The sequence below is a fragment of the Heliconius melpomene genome, chromosome 13 (genome assembly GCF_056956725.1).
Source record: "Heliconius melpomene rosina isolate 202511_hmr_F chromosome 13, ASM5695672v1, whole genome shotgun sequence".
Classification (NCBI taxonomy): Eukaryota; Metazoa; Arthropoda; class Insecta; order Lepidoptera; family Nymphalidae; genus Heliconius; species Heliconius melpomene.
In genome coordinates this window covers 3,671,380-3,691,418 of record NC_140401.1, presented here as the reverse complement: position 1 = coordinate 3,691,418, position 20,039 = coordinate 3,671,380, and the positions used below count along the sequence as shown (strand labels likewise).

The window sequence follows — 20,039 nt, the reverse complement described above, 5'->3', positions numbered from 1 at the left end:
ATAGCTTGGTTAATTAATGAATATAACTCTAGAATTTATTTTGTTTTATTACAAAATTTTGATTTCCTTTTTTCAGAAAATAGCATTTTATTTATTTAATAATGTCTTGTTGTAAAGTTTGTTTAATTTTCATTAGTGTTTGTTTGACATAAACACATAAGGTGTAATTATTGAAAATCTCGTATTTTCGTAATTTTTTTAGTGATATAAAAATATGACAATATTTTCGATACCTACCTTATTTAATTAATGCATGAAATAAATACGTTAATAATAGTTCTGATAATATCAAGGTAGGCGTGTTCAAGTTTTTATATAACTAGTGCTGAATTTACATATTAAATACAATTCTATTCAAATGAAGAGTAACGTTATCAGAAATGGATATAGCTGAAATGTACTACATAATTACAATTAGTCCACATTGAAATTCTCTAACATATTAAGGCTGATAGCAAGGCGTTTTTTAACATTTTTTGAACATTAAATTAAAAAAAATAGTAAACCGTTAGACGATGTTTTGACAACTGTTTCTAAAATATCACATATTTTTTACTACTTTTGAACAATAGAAACATATAATGACGATAATTGATATGTTATTTATATGACTAGTTCAATTTTTTTTTATGGAAAAAAGACAAGGCAAACGAGCGTTCGGATCACCCGGTGGTGATCACCGCCGCCCACGACCCCGTGCAGCTACAGGTGCGTTGCCGGCCTTTGAGATGAAGATAGACGTCATATATTCGCGTAGATATTCACTACAAATAGTGTAGATTTCCTATAAAAAGTTCTTGATATTAGAGCATAAAACTAACCAACTGTTACAAAATCTTCATTACTATTTTACACCATCAATAAAATGCCTAATATACCTGGAAGTGAAAAAGTGAGATAAATATCACCTACGAAGCAAAGTTTAGTACGCACGTAAGATAGCAAATCAACAATCATTACACTGGATCTCAACTGGGGAAACGGAGCTATCCGTAATAGTTAATAGCAGTATCGAACATCACAGACGTTCATAGCGTTTACGTTTTGTATGTAAAATTATTACGTGGATTGCTACTAAATGTATGGATTTAAGTTTAGTAGGGATGGTATACGCAGCGGAAGCTCCAAAGCTCTCCTGTTCTTGCAATGTTTCTTCGTAGTTTTTTTTTGTTTTTTTTTTTCAGCTTCACGCTGTTTCCCGTATATAGCAGAATAGACTGAGGAAGCTTTCTCCAGCTTTATAATATTAGTATTTGATAGTATATAAGTGTAGACAGTAAAGAAGTATAAACATTTTTATATATCAATAATAAGTTTAAAATGTTTACAAAACCAAGAATTTTCAGAAAATATGTATTTTTAGAAATTATACTCAAAATAATTGTTTTTGTCATAAGCCAAAATAAAATTATGATATTATATATCACGTTGAGATACCTCCGAAATTTACCAAATGTAATAATATGTGGATTTTTTTTTTGGGTTTATTCCAATAAGGAATTAAAGAAAAACACTTCGCATGTAACTAGAAAACTATAAATATTAAAAAAAGTTGATTTCTGTGCGTCAACCATAGAAGACTGACATTTATACTATCAAGGACTTTTGTCTAGACTTTTGATGAATTATAATACTTTTGTAGGTTATATTATATTTAGTTGACAGAAGGGAAAATAGATTTTTTTATATTGTTAGAAAGGATTGGGGCGGAGCCCTTGTGGTTGGTTAATTATAATTTCTCTAATATGACAATACGATTTAAAAATAACACACAAAAAAAATCTATGTCAGTTTCTATTCAATATGTAGGTTATGAAAGAGATGCTTCTGCGCTTATTTCGCAAGTAAACAGTAAATAGAAGCATATCATCGGTGTTGTAAGTTCGTGACTTATTATGAGTTGCCAGTATAATCGCGGGGAAATAGCTTCGTGTACTCCCTTTATACTTATCACGAACGTGCTAATTGTAAATTCTTTTAAATGTTACAAATAAGTTTAATAATAATGACGCCAGATGTTTTATTTTGAAAGGATAGTGTAAGCAAATGAAGTTTTAGAAGCTTTATTTTAAAATTGTTATTCAGATATTAAAAAACTGCATATTTTTATCATAAGTAATTTAGTTTTAACTATTTTAATTTAATCATTAAGAATTATACAATTCTTCTTTACATCTTAAAGTGTAGGAAAGACAAATACATTTTAGAAAATATATGAAAAAAATTGAACGTAGCGTTCAACAGTCGTGGGTTTCAATCAAGCTACGTTTAAATTTTTATGTTTTCTAAAATGTATAAGAATTATACAATTAGATAAATCAACATTGTCTCTATTTGATTTGAAAAAAAAATAGTAAAATTTTCTCCATTATTCCCAATGTACAGTATTATCATAATTCATTTAGAAGTATCTTTTTATGGATGTCTTAAAAAAATATATTTAAAATTTCCATGGATTCACCGTGGGTTGGGCTTGGACTTGCGACCCAATTGTGGGTTTAAGAATCCTTTTTATTACTTGCATTAAAGCTCTTCTCTAGCTTCTTCTCTAGCTAAACTAATTTTAAACAATCCACTAATGGCCCTTGAATTACATTGTAGAACTGATCTAGTAAGTTCTACATTTTTCAGATGTTTTAGTAAATTATCTACTTTTGCTTGAAACCTCTCATTTCTACATCATATAAAATTATTCTTAGCCTTTCCTAGTCAAGTGACTACGAGTATATGGCGATCGATGTCTATAATTTTTACCGTCTAAAGATATTTAATTAATTCTATCACAATTTCAATTTTATTAGACCCTGATAATGCTATTGAGAGAGCTGCACCTACTTGCTGAGATATGATCTAAATTTATTAGTAAAACATGATAATTTGATGGCAAATATTATACAAATACCCAATAATGTAACGTGCTGCGATGTTTACTCTGTAAACTGTGTTTATCGATAATGTTGATTCTTTACTGTAATGTTTTGAAATAGAACCACTTCATTACAAGAGAAATATGTTGATATATATTTTTTCGCTATTTTTTCCCGTATGTAGCAGGGTAGGCAAAGGGAGCCTTGTGTACAGACACTTCGCTCTCCACTTTCCACCGAATTCAGGAGGTATTGTGTGTTGAGTGGCGGAACTCAAAGTAGAGCTTTGACTCGACTCTAGAGCAAGAAATGAAAATATTAAATATTTTATTTCCTCGGTTGGTAATCGAACCCACAACTTATCGCGATTGCAGTCGCGACTGGCCTCATATAATATTTGGATTTGTTATATATACAATCTAAAAATATTTTCAAAAGTAATAGACAATTTATGAAGTATGAATAGTTACTATATTATATTAACATTATTATACAAAACCTATGTAAGTTTTTTTTCATCTGTTTATTTCAATAATGATTTCCTGGATTTAAAATGATTCATTTATCATTTTTCATTAGAAGAATAGCTTAAAGAGGTATACTTTTTCTGTAATAATCTTATAACTTATAACAGTAGCTTTAAATATAAAAATAACTCACAATTAATTTTTAATATAATATCTCCACTACAAAGTTATAAATAAATTAATTGGTAGCTATACAAAAAATATAAAATGAAAAAAAATCACTTTAATTATTGAATTATAAAAAAAAACTGTTTCATATTACATTTAACAATCCTAGTAATTAATTAAATATAATTATAATATTTTGATTAAAAGCTTCAGCAATATATTACATATCAATAACTTTTATCTATCTATTTTTTTAAGCTTAACTGATTGAGTTAAAGTATTGAAACAATTAAAATGACAATTATATTATAATAAGATTACTCTCATATAAAGATTGGTATTTAAAAATCAAGGCTACCGTATATTAAGAGCGACTGTGACTTATCACACTACTTTTAAGGAACAAAAAATGTACTTACTACGAACATACCGTCTCAAAAGTTGAATATTTAAATATTTTATACTATATAAAAAAATAAATTATGTAAAAGTAAATATAAAAACATTATGGGGCCCTATATGGTTTGATTTTCAACTCGACATTTCCAAGCGTTCCTAGCATGAAGGCTCTTTACAAACAGACATACAGATGGACAACTAAGTGACCTTATAGGGGTTGCTTTTTTCCTAAAAAGTTACGGAACTCTAATGAATTTTTGATTTATTTTAATCATAGAGTTTTGGAGAAATCTTTAAATCAGACAGCTATGGGAAATAATTAAAACTGTAACGGAAACGGAAACGAAGACTATATAAACCATACTAATAATTATTATAGGAAAATTGAATTTTTCCAGTATGCTTCCAGCATGACGGAGCTTTCCTCTGCCCGACCTGCTATGCGGCAAAAGTCGTAATGCTGCTTTTTTATACTTTTCATAATATTTAGCTGTTTACTGAGCCTTATCCTCTTATATTGGAAATGATTGAAAAATGGCTATCAAAGTATTTTTTCTTTATCTTTTTAAATACAGACAAATATTAAAATAAATGAAAACAAATAATATATACCTACTAATAAATTTTAAGTCTTTGCACCACTACGATAACCATATAATAAATAAATATTATAATTGGTAATTACAGCACATAATAAAACTAACATCTTACAATTCCACAAGTAAATATTTAATTAAACTATTTAGATAGCGTTTTTACGAGCTAACTGGCATTATTAAAAAACCAGTGTACGTTTGAAACATGTCTCCGTATTCGCTTATCGTAATTGCGCGCAATCTTTATAATATTGGAGGCCGTCATGACACAGAGGCACAATGATGTTCTGCGAGGGTTATGGGTTCGATCCCCAATTGAGGGAATGAGTTATCATTTATTATTATTTTCATTATGGCACCATAGCAGAACTCCGGGGATGAGTTCCACCACTCAACACACAGTGCCTTGAAATCTTGATGTGCTTGCTTCTCTCTGCCTACCCTGCTATATGCGGAATACTTTTTTCTTTAAAATAATGTTCGAGTGGAATGAGTAGTGTGATGTCCGAAGTATATATAAAAAGTATTGAAGGCCAACTGCAAATTGTAAATATATGTAAATGCTCGCACTCTATCAAGACGTGATATAAAATGTGATAATAAATAAGTCCTTTAACAATACGCGCTCTTAATACTAACACCAGTATTAACCTGCTTTAAATATGTATTATTACGTGTGATAGCATGGCGTAACTCAGAAGTATTTAGCTGATGGTTGTGGATTCATTTCCCTTTGAGGGTAATGATTATGTTTCTTTTTGGTCTGTTTTAATATTTAAAGATTAGGCAAAATAAAGCTTGGGATCCCGTCAACTGATGCATAATGTTTTTAAAATGGTGAGAAAAACAAATCGATACCTAAAATATATCGCTACATATTTCTACACTGTGATACAATATAGTTTTCTTTTTATTTAAGAAAATTAGATTAAATTTAATTTACTATTGATTACTATCGATTAAATTAAACTAATACTGAAAAAAAACACACTGTATGTAATACTGAAAAAAAAGTGGTACGTTGTAATTATATTTTTTAAAGAACATATGACATTTAAGTTCGATTAAAAAGGTGACTTAGAAGTAATGACTCTTGAATTTCAAACATAATGTCAATCTTCTGAAAAATATAATAAAAAAAAGGAATCGTCATATTTAATTAATTTACTACAAAAAGAGGTCGTAGTGGCGCAAGGGTAGAAAGGTGTGACTGTAACATGATGATTGTGGGTTTGATTGTTTGAGAGAATTAATTACTATTTATTAATATTTTCATTTGTTCGCTCTGATACTAAGGCAAAAGTTCCGCCACTAAACTCAGAATCCCTCGAAAAATTTGCAGAAAATGGGGAACAGAGTGCCTAAACACTAGGTTCCCTCTACCTTGCTTTGTGCGAGATACTGCGGGAAGGTTATTATTATTATTTTTTTAATAAAATAAATCGTAACATTTTATTAATTTACTGCAATAATATATGCATGTGCAAAAACTTCTTATCTACGAAAACATTCAATATAATCAAAGGTGATATAAAAGTTACAATTACAAATAAGTATTCTTAATTTAATAAAGTTCAGTCACCCACGAGGTTCTTTTCGAAATGTCATCGAATCTAGTTTTTGTCGTCGCCAACAAGTAACGAGATCGGGAGGATAATTTGTTTTAGAGGTTACATTTTTTACTCGCATTGTTGGAGTTCGTTGCCTAATATATGTTATTACAATCCTTCCTGCTTCTAAAATGTGGTGCTATTAGTTTTTTTAGTTTCACATTCTATCTCGCACATGGCAGGGCAGAGGGAACCAGGGAACCTAGTGTTAAGGCACTCTCCTCCTTGTAAGACACTCCCGAATATTTCATTTCTTCGAGTGGTAATGAATCTTGCAACCTACGTTTACATTTGCACGCTTAACTTGCCTAATCTGAGGTTTTAAGGTAAGTATTATTACGAAAGAAAAAGTTAATATTCAAAATATAGTGATGTTCGTAGAATCAGTCATTAAGCTACAGTAATTAGTGCATGTCCATGTTATATTGTAATAAAAACAATATAAAAAATCAAACATCCACAATAAAAGGACAATAAAAATTATAATTTCCTAACTTTGTAATGTAGTTTTTATCACTTCGTGTAAATCTTATATACTCGTACCAACATTAGGAAACATATATTTGGCAATAAAATAACTACTATGCTGTAAATTTTGTTTTTATTTAAGCAAGTGAAACAGACAAAACCGTTAAACATTGAAGTGAACAATCACTGCTTAGTATTTGCTTGCGCAGAAGATATGATTGAAAAATTAATTTTAAAAATAATTATAAAATTTAAAATTTAATTTCAAAGCAATTAAACCTATAAAAATAATAATAACTAAAGGCTTTTTTTAAAACAACATCATCATATTTAATTTGATCGAAAATCTTTCCCTGAATTGTTTTTCTATGTCAGTATTACACTTATTAAATTATTGCTATCGTAAAATTGCTAAGATTATGCACCATTTAGTTGCTTACTTTGTTGTAAAATGAGGTGCGTCTAATCGAAAGTAATACACTTGAAACAATTGCTTAACCTTTACCTTCTTTAGAAGACTATAATTAAATCTCTAATAAATAACATAAAACTAGGTCTAAACTGTAGCAGGATGCAAAGAAAACCCTAATCAAAAGATTCGAAGAGTATATTCATGGCCGTTAGGAACACGAATCTGAAATAATTCATCAGTTTGTATCAGAATCAAGTTTAATGCTACTAAGCTATTAAATATGGAATATTAGGCAGGCAGATGAATAATAAAATATTATTTTATTATATCTAAAAAGTAATTTAATAATAATAATATATATTAATAACGCGGTTGTGGGTTCGATTCCCATTGGAGGAAATGAAATATTTAATATTTTCCATTTCTTCACTCTAGTGTCGAGGAAAACTGCGTTGAGTTCCGCCAATCAGAGTATCAATACACTCTAAGCAAGCAAGGTCGAACCTCATATAAAACGCAGTTTTCTTTATTTTCTGCTCGAATACATATAGTATGTCAAATGGTGGTACTGGTGCCGCACTTTATCTTTCCACAAAAGTTTTAAATAATTTTCATAATACAGTATATGTGTTGGTTGACTAATCGTATTGTTTTTTTAATTTCAATGTGTATTCCGCATATAGCAGGGTACACAACTAGAATCTTGTGTTGTTTTCCATTTTCCGCCGAATTTTCGAGGCATTGCGTGTTTAGTGGCGAACTTCAACACCGCGCTTTTGCTTTGGTACCAGAACAAAGAAAATGAAAATATTAATAAATAATAATTTATCCCCCCCCCCCCCCCCCAATGAGAATCGAACTCACAACCGTCGTGTTACAGTTACACTCTTTAGCCCCTGCGTCACGACTGCCTCGTAATTAGTATCGATTGTAAATAAGCATAATATAGCTACTTGCAACTAAATAAGCAAAAGTTCTTCTGCCTACTCGAACCTCATGGCCGGACGACACACGAACTGACAAGCTCTATTTCACGACGCGACGTTTCAAATCACGATTGAGAGGCTACATTCTACCATCTATACTTATATTCTAATAATAAATTAGTTAAACGTGTTAAAATATTTTACATCTATGGAGTATGAAGCAAATTGAAGATATATTGGTGTAAAAAATATTAATTAATGTTTTTTTTAAAGAAATGATATGACTATAGCTTTGTGCTATCTTTTAAATCTACTGTTGTTATTAAAATATACAAGTTCTATTGAGTGAATTATATTTAAAAAATGTAAGGAATAAAGTATAATCTTCCTCCTTACTCCTTAGGGCAGAAATATAGGGAGCACTCATGTGTGATGCAGCGCTATAAAGCTAGGTAGGCATAATTTTTGAGATATAGAGTGTTGAGTGACAGAACTTAATGTCGCACTATGAAAATACATCCTATATTTCTAATACTATTATATAACATACATTTATAATTTATGTTTCAGCTTCACGCTGTATCCCGCAAGTAGCAGAAGGGGTCTAGTGCTAAAACTCTTTCCTCCCCATTCCCAATGAATTCTGAAAGCATTGCGTGTTCAGTGGCGGAACACAACACCGCACCTCGACTCGACGGCAAAGATATAAAAAAAAATATTAGAATGAATAAAAATATCATATAAACATTGAACATATGACATTATCTAAGCCATTTAACATAATAACCACAGAGGTATTACGAACTAATCAAGTTCTACGTACATGTTCCAGTTGGTGTTCCGATAAAAGACATAATGTGAGCAATTTGTCCAATTACGGCAAAATATATTGATCCGTTTTACACTTTGTACGGAGATCGTCACTACACTGTAGGTACTTGCACCGGACAGTCGTACGTCAACAAGCCAGAGTAGACATCAGCCAAAGATTTTTAGATTTCTTATTATTATTGATAAAGCATCAAAAAATAAAGTTATTTTTATTTAATTATATAATTTATTGAAGGCATTATAATGAATAGAGTTTTCTTAATTATAAAATTGTGGCCTAATATTTTTTTTAGCTTTACGCTGTATCCCATAAATAGCATGATAGGCAGAGGGAGCCTAGTATTGAGATACTCCGATCCCGTTAATATTATTGCAACGATAAATACTACATATAGGTATTTTGTAAGGCATTTATTGTATTTGTATTCTATGAAAACTTTTAGAAAATACTACAAAAAAAATTGTCCCCTTCAAATCACCCAAATACCTAATAGTCTTCCTATCAATACATTTCAAGTTGTCTTGTCGAATATCTATGTTCTCATATTTAAGCGTATTGTCGCGTCGGAAGCGTTATTCTTAAAAGTCAAGGGCATTTAAATACATACATACACTGGACCAATGTTAACTTGTGTTATTTAAATATCATGACAGATAGCGACGATGTTGGGACGCCTTTCGAAAAGTACATTTTTTTTCACAGAAGGACATTGATACATCGTTAAAGCAGTTAATGCTGACAGTAAATACTAAATCTAAAGCTTTTAAATATCCATTTCAGATTGAGGTTGTTCTTTAATTGTAAACACTTTATGTTACATTATATATTAACGTTCATTTTTCTTCGTAACCTTCAACTAAAGTGCAATCAGCTGAAACTATTTCATATATCAACTTTCGTTGTAAATAACTAGAGTATTTGTCCATTCGTCCGGTTGTGATTTTTCTATAATTAGGTACGATAAGAAATTGTATCTTCAATTGGGTAGAAAAGTTTATGTAATTTTCCGTTTTATTCCGGTCTCTTAAGAATCTTAAAAAATCTTTTCAAAGTGTCGTCTACAAAAATTTTAACTTTTTACACCATTTTCTACGCAGATATTTTGGCTCTGCGTTCACAGTTAATCTCAGCTATTTATTTATTGAAATAATCCTATTAATAGTATAGTTGTGAAAATCCTCACAGGACGAATGTTTATTCAATTTTCATGCAAAACCTGCTGAACGGATTTGAAGAAATCTTACATTAATATAGCTTACACGTCAGAATAACACACATACACACACGTATGTAAATATTTTGTATAATTACGCTATAATTTAACAATATTTAGGCCCTTTTCTACTATAAAAATTTACCAAATTAAGGTCAATAATAAATAACAATTTTATTGACACAATTTAAAATTCAAAGTTTACACACAGGATAAATCTTTTGACATATAATTTTGTCAAAGTAAAAGTTTAGATGAAGCCATTTTAATTTGATGTAACTTTTGGTATCGGACCAACGGATCTTATTACCCTTAATGTTGATAGCGTTTTGTTAGATAATGCCGGTATCCGTACCATCGTAATAGCTCAGACTGTACTTGCAATTATCGATTAATCATTATTCATTGCCAAGAAGTTTAGGCTAGTGCTTCTGAGAACAATCGGAAAAAGAAATATCAATGTCTAATGTGAGTCATTATTATGAAAAAAATGTCATTTTTTATTTGAATCGTACTATGCGAATCTAAACTTAATTCTAAAACAATTGTTGTATTTCTTTAAACTTTATGTAAATTCTTGTCTACATAGGATTTCTTCGACCTGTATGTAGAATGTACTCTTTATTTCTACTTATGAAAATTAAGTAGCTAAATAATATTAAATTACATTTACTATAACACGTTTTAAATTTAACTATTCTTAATATCACGTACAACAATAAATAAAAGATATCGAACGTACGACCTCGCAGAATCCTATCCATTGAAATATAATTGATACATCTCAAAAATATTACAGGCGTTAAATTGATTATTGTTCATACCGCTATTATTCTCTTACAAAAATATTTCGTAAGCTGTGTTCAAATAAATAAAATCTAACGCAAACTTAACAGCGCAGTAAAGATATGTATTACGGAACAACGTAGCAGTTAACTAAATTTAACGATTTATAAACGATTTACTAAATATCAAAATCGTTAGTTTAATAGAATGTTGGTACTTGTACTGTGTGCTATACCAATGAGAGGCAGTGGTTGTTTTAAAGAAATGAGCTAGAAGAATCACTGACTTGCCTCAAAAAATGGACAGAAAATGGAGAAAGGAAGTATCTAAATGAAGAACGGAGTGTTATAACACTAGGTTTCAGGATTCCTTCTTTCTAAAACAAAGAAGCTAGAAGAGAATGGATGGCGCTCGCACTTTGCGCTATACCAATACGATTCAGCGATTTGCTTCAGAGAAATGAGCAAGAAGAATCACTGACGGATGTCATAGTTACACACGGAAAGGTCTTGGTTTTCTCATACTTTTTTAATGTCACTCGACCAGTAACGCCGGGGGCTTAGCCCAACTCTGTGTCCATAGTACAATGATGTAATTGCTGTGACCAAACAAAATGGCCACACTAACCATCTATGCAAACGCTTTCAAAATTGATTTAGCACTTAATTACAAGCTTTATAAGTACCATTTGGATGTCGCAACTAGCATATACGAATGTACACGTTAAGGATTCGTCGTTCTGGATTCTAATTTAGGCGTCCAAACAATTTTCTTTTGATGAAATAACCCTAAATATGTAACATTTCTTAAAAGTTATTTTATTTTTCCAATTCTAATGATTTTTGTAGCTAATAAAGCAGGGAGAAGCAGTAATAGACATATAAATTCCAGTCGTGGCGCTGACACAACATTTCTAGAGACATGCGGGCTCCAGAATTCGACACAAAGTGGAGAATGGAAGAGTCTTATTGTCTTAACACTAGGTTCCTAGGTTCCCTCTGTCTACTCTGCTATATGTGGGATTCAGCGTGAAGCAAACAAAAACAAACAAAGGCATATACAATTAGCAAATAAAATGTACCTCTCTGTCAACGCTAGATAGATGCCTTTCAGAGATATGGTTTGACGCAATTTTGACTAAACTTAAAATAGCAGTAACGATATTGCTTAAGTAGTTAAGTGCAACAGATTAATGATTTAATAGTACCTACCTATGGAAGATAATTCTATATGATTTTTGCATTCACCAATAATTTTATTCTGTTAATGATTGATATATAACTATGTAATTATCACTTGGTGTTTGAAAGACTAGCTCTATCTATTTTAATTTCTTAATACAATTTCTTTAGTTGTTTAAAGATATGTACGAAATATATATTTGCAATATTAAAAAGAATAGATTATTATTTTTTATAAAAATTTTAGACTGCTGGCCTTGACTGGATGCCGAGATCGATTTCTCTGGTGTACCCTAAAGGAGGCCTATATCTAGCAGAGTATAAGAACAGGCTGAGTTATTCATTGATATTAATAGCATGTTAGGTGCTTTAGCCAACTAAGCTTAAGATACGTTTTTACGACATATTACTGATAAAACTTATACGATTGTAGGCACTAATTCTGATGAGATGAGACTATATATATAAAAGGGGTTCAAATCCTTCTATGTATATTTTCTTATACATTATTTAAATAAAATTTCTTATATATACAGGTAAAAATAAAATTATAGTTAGCATTGAATATTTCAAGATGAGCATTTAATTCGTTCCGGTTCAACATAGCCAGTCACGATTAAGTAAATGTCAAATACCTTCGAGACAACGACTGACTGAGCTGGATCATCAGATAGGAATGATATAAATCATTATACGCAATACCACGGATATCCTGCAACTTAAATAATTTTACTTACAAATTAAAAAGTAAGCTAAGAGCGATTTAATAAAAATATAAATTGTAATAATATTAATATATAATTTTCTCATTTTTTAACCAATACTTCGACTAGCCAATTCGAGGTTAAACTTAGTATCAAATTAATTTCTCTCAAAAAAATAAGGATCGTCCACTTACTCATTGGATTTCTATTTTATTTCCGTTAAAAATCGTACGGCTCTAGAATACATTTGATAAACAAACTGAGAAAAAGAAGAAAATCCTTTTATCCGGTGCCTGACGCAATAATAAAGCACTCGCACTCTACTATGACAACTTATATCTATGACAGGGGAATATAAAGTTCTAGTCGTCATAGTTTTCTGGTTTTTGTCCTTTTAAAAATAATAAATGGAGACCGTCGTGGCATGTACCCGCAACGGTTGCAGGTTCGATTAGAACTCGAAGAAATAAATAAATTTCCTCTCACTGGTAACAAGGTAAAGCACGGCGTTGAATTCCATTAATAAAAAAAAGTCATTTACCGGCTACTAACTTACCTAACTTCGTTAAAAATATAGCGAATATTATAAAAATATATTAATAAAAAAATATTATAATACCGTATATATGTTGATACAGATACGAATGAACCGAACGTTTGAATTATTACTGAAATATAAAAAAGCAACGACTTCAAGATTAATATTGCTCATAATATTTCTGCAGGCGTAAATTACTTTGTAAATAAATATAAGTAAAACTTATAAATTTGGTAGAATGTTCTAGTGATTGTTCACTAATAAAGATATTATTAAAATATGTTTTTTTTTACTTTAGTATGAAGAAAGTAATATTTTGTTTCGTTAGCTTTTTGTTTTCATATTTCAAAGCAAAACTAAATTCAGTATTTATTAAATACCACAATAAACTTTTTGTTTCTTTTAAGTCAATAACTTTACGCAATTTATTGATATTAAATATGGATCGAAGTAAGACTCAAAGAATATAAATTAAAAAAACATTTATTCGTTTTTGTGTTATCAAAATATACTAAACTATAACTATATATACTAAACTATCATTAAAATAATAACGAAGTAAAATATTATGCTTAAGAACGACCTTGACAATATCGTTGCTTTAATAAAAAAAACTGTTTAATAGGTGTAGAAGAATTTACTGTCACCTTTACAAAGAAATGGCACCACTTGTCACAAAAGCCAGAAATATAAAATTCATCCGCATAATTAATCTTTCATCCGTCAAAATCAATAATTGCAAAACTTTTCTAAAACTAGATTCTTCGCAGAAATTATATCATAATTATAAATAAAGAATCAACGTTGGTAGAAATGATTTGAAGGTTCGTCAATGTCATAGCCGTCGTAGTCTTGAAAGTGGCCACCAAACTTCGGGTATACTGTAATAGAAAGAATTTTAATTAAATACAAATATTTTTTTACTGTTTTCTTCACGTTTTGCCCCGTACTGACATTTCGTTCTCTACTTTCCGCCCGATTCTGAGATATTGATTGTTGAATGGTGGAACTCATCGCTCTAACAATCAGACCCACAATCATAAAATTTACAGTCAGTTGAATCTTTTTTTGTAACTTCACATTGTTTCACGCACATACCAGCATAGGCAGAGGTAACCTGGGAACATTCCGAAACACTTCCGTTCTGCACTTTCCGCCGAATGCTTGAAGCAATGCGTGTTGAGTGGCGAAACTCAACGCCGCGCTTTGTTTTGCTATTAGAGCGAGGAAGTGAAAATATTAAATATTACGTTCCCCGGGGTCGGAATCGTTCCCACAATTGTCGTGTTTAGTCTCACGCTCAAGAGTGCCTGTGTCAAGACTGCCTTGTGTTCTTTATTAATTTTATAATACGAGTATATAATAGACATTATACTAAGCTTGCAAGCGAAAATAAAATTCATCCAAAAAAATTGTAAATACAAAAAATAATAATATGTTTGTTTTTCTTTATCATATAAATAGAAGTAAAATCCAATCCTTAAAGAATGAAATTAAACAATAGATTATTGTACGCGCTGTTATATCTTATCGGGCTTGTGCTTATTTTTTTACGTTTGTTGTAGGTTTTCAATGAAACTAACTAGCTATTAGTTAGTTTTATGAATATAGCCTTTAAATGTCACTTACATAATTATATTTTTCTCTGAGCTGCAGATAGAAAGGGATAGGCCCAAAAGTACCTAGTGTCAAAACAACCTGTTCTCCGTTCTCCGCCCGAATTTGGGAAGATTGCGTGGAGTGGGGATCGAACATACAACGTTTGTGTCCTAGAGCCACGACTGGTCTCATTGATATTATATACAAAACATAATATTCATAATACTTACAGAAAGGCGCCGCCGAAGCGTACACTTGTTGTGGTATAATTTGTTTCTGTATGATTTGCTGTGGTATTTGCACAGGCACTGGCACAGGTTTCGCTATGTACTGCACGACAGCAGGTTTTACGGGATGGTAAACTTTCGGTTCAGGGTGTAAGCTGGGCCCAATTTTTGACACTACTGCATTAAATCCATTAATTGGGTCAGCTGTATAGTCCACTGTACGGATAGAGCCATCTGGCTCTACTAAAGAGTATTGACCTGGAAATTATAATGTTTTTTAATTGAAAAAAATGTTTATTATCCTCATTATTATGTAAGGTGATTTTCTTTTAAAAATCGTTAGGTATTATTTCGAAAGACAAAAAAACTTTTATTAACTGTGGAATTCTATATATCTATGTACCTACTGTATATACACGTGTATTACGTTATAAGCCTTTCAGCTCTATCAATGAACAATTATTGTATAATAACTTAATAAGTTACCTTATCATTTTATCAATTCAAACGCCATATTTTCCACTCACGAACAATGACGCTATTATGGAAAATGACGTCGTAACAAATTTTCCCAATCTCATGTTTGAATCATTAGACGTTTGTGCTAACAAATCGTTAATGGCGGCATAGTTTTCAAACAATGCTCCTTGTTTAGTAATTGAAGTTAGAACTTGTATATTTGAGTATTATTTAACGAACGTAATATTTGTTATCTAATATGGTATTGTTATTTGATGATTTATTATCAAATATGGTTATTTATTGCTATTTATTATGAGGAAAAAATATTATTTTTATGAAAATGGTTGAAATATCACGAGATACTAAAGAATGATTTTTCATAAAATGGCTGATGACACTCCGCTCACCATTTTACCTTAAATTCGAGATATTATGTAATAAGTGGCGGAATACAAATTTCCACAACCTACTTTTTCTAACGAAATGGGGAAATAAAAATAATAATCTCCCTGAATGGGAATCGAACCTACAACCACGACAACCACCAAAATTTTTGTTACAATTTTTTTTTTAATATTTTATAATTTTTTGTAAGATTAGGTCACATTACAACAATTATGTCACATTTTATAGATAACCCAAAAAAACCCGATTGCTAGCTCTTAAAATATTATAACAATTAACTTTAAATAATATTAAAATAAAAAAAACTAAGCTTACCTTTAACTACCTCGCCGTCTCTCGTTTCGTGTTGTGATTTGATGTCGCCTGTTGAGTGATCCGCCACGCCATAGTTGAATGCGTATCGGGGACGATCCTAAGCATAGTCAACACATTTTTAATTATCAATTTAATTTTCATTATTAAAATGGGCACAAAGAATTGTAAACAATATTAAATATAGTAAATTAGTATTTCCACATCTAATATTCTAGTCAAGAAAAAATAAACAGTGTCGATACAAATACAATAAATAGCTCCTTACATCGTAATATTCGTATTTCGGTTCAAAAACTGGACTAAATACTTGGTTCAGCTTGGGTTTCGCTTGAGCACAACCAATCGCCACCACCACCAATATATAAAATCGACACATAGCAACCACAGGATACACGACTATTTCACTATAAACTGACTGCCTGAGTAACACAATGGTGGGTTCACAGGCCTTTATAAATGGCCTTAGTTAATTTAGCCTTGGTACTCGAAAAAGATGTTTCCTTAGATTCCTGCAGCTAAATGAGAAAAGTTTCGCACGCTACAATGACGTCGCATGTAAATAAGATTGCAACACTTACTACGTACAGGTGGACTTTTCGTATTGTAATAGCTTCGTAAGGCACTATATACATTCAGATATACGTACCAGCGTTGCCAAATTTTATTTTCAGTGAAAAGTGGAATTTTATAACTTTTTAACTTTTTTTCCCTAAAATTAAAATCAACTTAACGGTGTATCCCGCACACAACAGTGTAGGCAGAGGGAACCTTGTGTTATGACACTTCGTTCCCCACTTTCTGCTGAATTCTGGAGGCACTTCGTGTTGAGTGGCGGAACTTAACGCCGGGCTTTGCCTCGATATCAGGATTAAATTTATTATTTATCTATTTATTTGAGTTTCAAATAAAATTTCCAATCGTGATAATTATCAATATAATTTTTTTTTAATTGTTGTTTTTTCATTTAATAATATATAGAAAAAGGAATGAAGACTAAATAATATTTATATAAAAATGTATTTAAGTATTTACTCGTTCATTAATTTTATTCAATATTTCAAGGATGACTAGATTTAATATATCTTTAAAATGCATATGCAGATTTGAATAAAATAATTTACCTACTTTTCATTTCTATTCATAATATTAGGTATTATTTAATAGTAGGTTTATTAATTGGTTAAAAAAAACATGCTACATACAAACTAATAGAATTTTCTTCTGTCTTTCTTAATTACACACTAAGGTCCGTATTTATTCTTGAGTGCGATACGTTAAGAACAGTAATAAGATTTTTTTGTTATTTATAATCTTTAGTTGATAAGAAGCTAGGCTTTCCTATCATGACAAAAGAATAGTTTGCAGATTAAAATGCACATAAAGTTCCTTTCTATTTGTAAAAAATAGCAAAAAATATATTTTTATCACTCTGTGCATCGTCTGCGGTAGGTGCCTTACGCCCAAATTAGTAAAACCTGCAGTTTAGTGGTAATCAACTGTTACCAGTATAGTAATTGAAGTGTAAGTTTCAACAGAGTAAATGCTAGCTAGTGCTCTAATTTACGTGTGAATTGAAACTATCTCGTGATTACTCAGCCTTCTTGCTCAACATATTACTAACAAACTTTAGTATTGATTTATATATATTTTTTTCGTTTCTAAGAAACTAATATATACTCCATGGCTGATATTTGCATTAGAGTCTAGGACCTAGCACTAGAACAGTGATGCAATTATTTAAACGTATTTTTTTAGAATACATATAATAATATGAAGGTAGCGGGATTTGAACCCGCGCCTCTTGGAAACCGTCCAAACGCTCTGACCAACTAAGCCATCGAAATTAATAACAACAAAACAAAAATAAGTTTTAATAAACATATAAAAATTTCGACGTAGCCCGATGGGAACGTATGATGAGGCGAAGGTTCAAATCCCGCTACGTTAAAATTTTTATGTTTTCTAAAAAATGTATTTTTCTTTCCTAAGTGTGGAATAACACTACACTAAAAAATATTTAAAGATATTTTACAACACAATCAGTTATTAATCCATCAATATTTATTTAAATTATTTTTTATTTCCCCTAAAATATCCTTCTTAACAAGTGCAATTGGTGAAGACCTTAACTTAACGTAAACCTTTTCCACTTTCCATCATATAAAGACAAAACCTAATTAAGCTCCAAAATTTTAAAAATACTGAACTATATTAAAATACATTACAATCATTCCAGAGGGTGCCCAGACTAATATCTGTCCGATATTGGTTTGTGGGCATACGGGTACGCGACCCCGGATCCTCGAGCCGCCACTCTTATATCCTCATCCAGTCCGTAAGAATGGTGTCCCCCCCCCCTCTCCTCCTTCCTTAGCTCCCTCCTTCCTTTTCCTATCCTACCCTTCTATTTTCCTCCCCCTTAGGTTTTCCCCACAAAGGGGTTTTGGAGGTCAGGCGGCAGTCGCTCCATTTAAAAACCGCCAATCGCCACATATATGGACCGACAACGAAACAAGAGACTGGGTACGGCTAGGGCGTCGCCGCAAAACGACGCGCAGGCACATCGCCCTACACCTGTGACAAGTGGGCAAGGGCTACCGTGTCATGTACGGGCACGGCTAAAGACGCTAGTACCCAGAAGGAAACTCCGCTTTGCAACGTGGAATATTGGCTCTCTGACCGGACGATGCAGGGAACTCGCAGATGTACTCATGAGACGTCGGGTCCAGTGTGCCTTCCTCCAGGAAACACGCTGGAAGGGCAATAAGTCCCGTAACATCGGACAGGGTTACCGGCTTATATACACTGGGTCACCTTCGGGTAGAAACGGTGTAGCGGTAGTGCTTTCTGAAGAGCTTCAGAATGGGCTCCTTGAAGTTGACCGTCGCTCCGACCGCTTGATGCGAGTGAGGGTACTGATTGAGGGCGTTATCACAAACTTAATCAGTGCCTATGCTCCCCAGGCGGGATGTAGCGCGGCCGAAAAGGAGACATTCTGGGAGCAGTATGAAGGGGTGCTACTTGCTGTGCCGTCTACCGAAGTGGTCTTAGTTGGGGGGGACTTGAACGGGCACGTCGGTAAGGCTGCTGAGCCGTATGAACGTGTTCACGGGGGTTTTGGGCACGGTCTTCGCAATGCAGAGGGAGAAAACATTCTGAGAACCTGTATTGCGTCTGATCTGGCCGTCGTGAATATGTTCTTCCAAAAGAATTCTCAGCACCTTATCACGTATAAGAGCGGGTCCCACTCAACTCAAATAGACTACTTATTGACCAGACGGTGTCATATGGGCAGGGTAACTAACTGTAAGGTCATTCCAGGCGAAAGCCTAACGGCCCAACATCGTCTTCTTGTCATGGACTTTAACGTCACTCCGAAGAAGAAAGTAGCCGAGAAACGTAGGCCTCGGATCAAGTGGTGGTTGCTGAATGGACCGATGCAGACCGACTTCCTGGCAGAGGTGAAAAGTCACGATATTTCGATGAACACCGAGACTGCTCAGGATGCTTGGGATCGGGCTCAGTCGGCAATCATTGCGGCGGGCAGGCGAGTTCTTGGCCTTTCTAGGGGAGGACGTGTCATCGACAAGGAGACATGGTGGTGGAATGACGAGGTGCAGGAGGTGACTCGTGAAAAGAAGGCTGCCTTTAAGAAGTGGCAGGAATCCAACTCTCCTGAAGACAGACTGGAGTACACAGTAGCTAAACGTGCCTGTAAAAGAGCTGTAGCCAGAGCCCGCAGTGAAAGTTTGTCACCATTGTATGATAAACTTGAAACTGTGGAGGGGCAGAAGCTCATTTACAAACTGGCACGTTCCCGGGATAAAGTGACGCAAGATATCGCAAAATGTCTTTGCGTCAAAG

General features: G+C 32.4%; 1 protein-coding gene across 1 annotated transcript; it reads right to left on the bottom strand.

The window, feature by feature from the left end:
- Positions 1 to 13,632: 13,632 nt before the first annotated feature.
- Positions 13,633 to 16,605, bottom strand: LOC146532503 (cuticle protein 19-like). The gene is made up of 4 exons (XM_085196169.1): positions 16,441 to 16,605; positions 16,176 to 16,272; positions 14,997 to 15,251; positions 13,633 to 14,048 (listed from the first exon to the last, which is right to left on the bottom strand). Exons 1-4 carry the CDS (start codon positions 16,549 to 16,551, stop codon positions 13,966 to 13,968), a joined length of 546 nt encoding a protein of 181 aa, XP_085052295.1. The 5' UTR covers positions 16,552 to 16,605; the 3' UTR covers positions 13,633 to 13,965.
- Between the last annotated feature and the right edge of the window lie 3,434 nt (positions 16,606 to 20,039).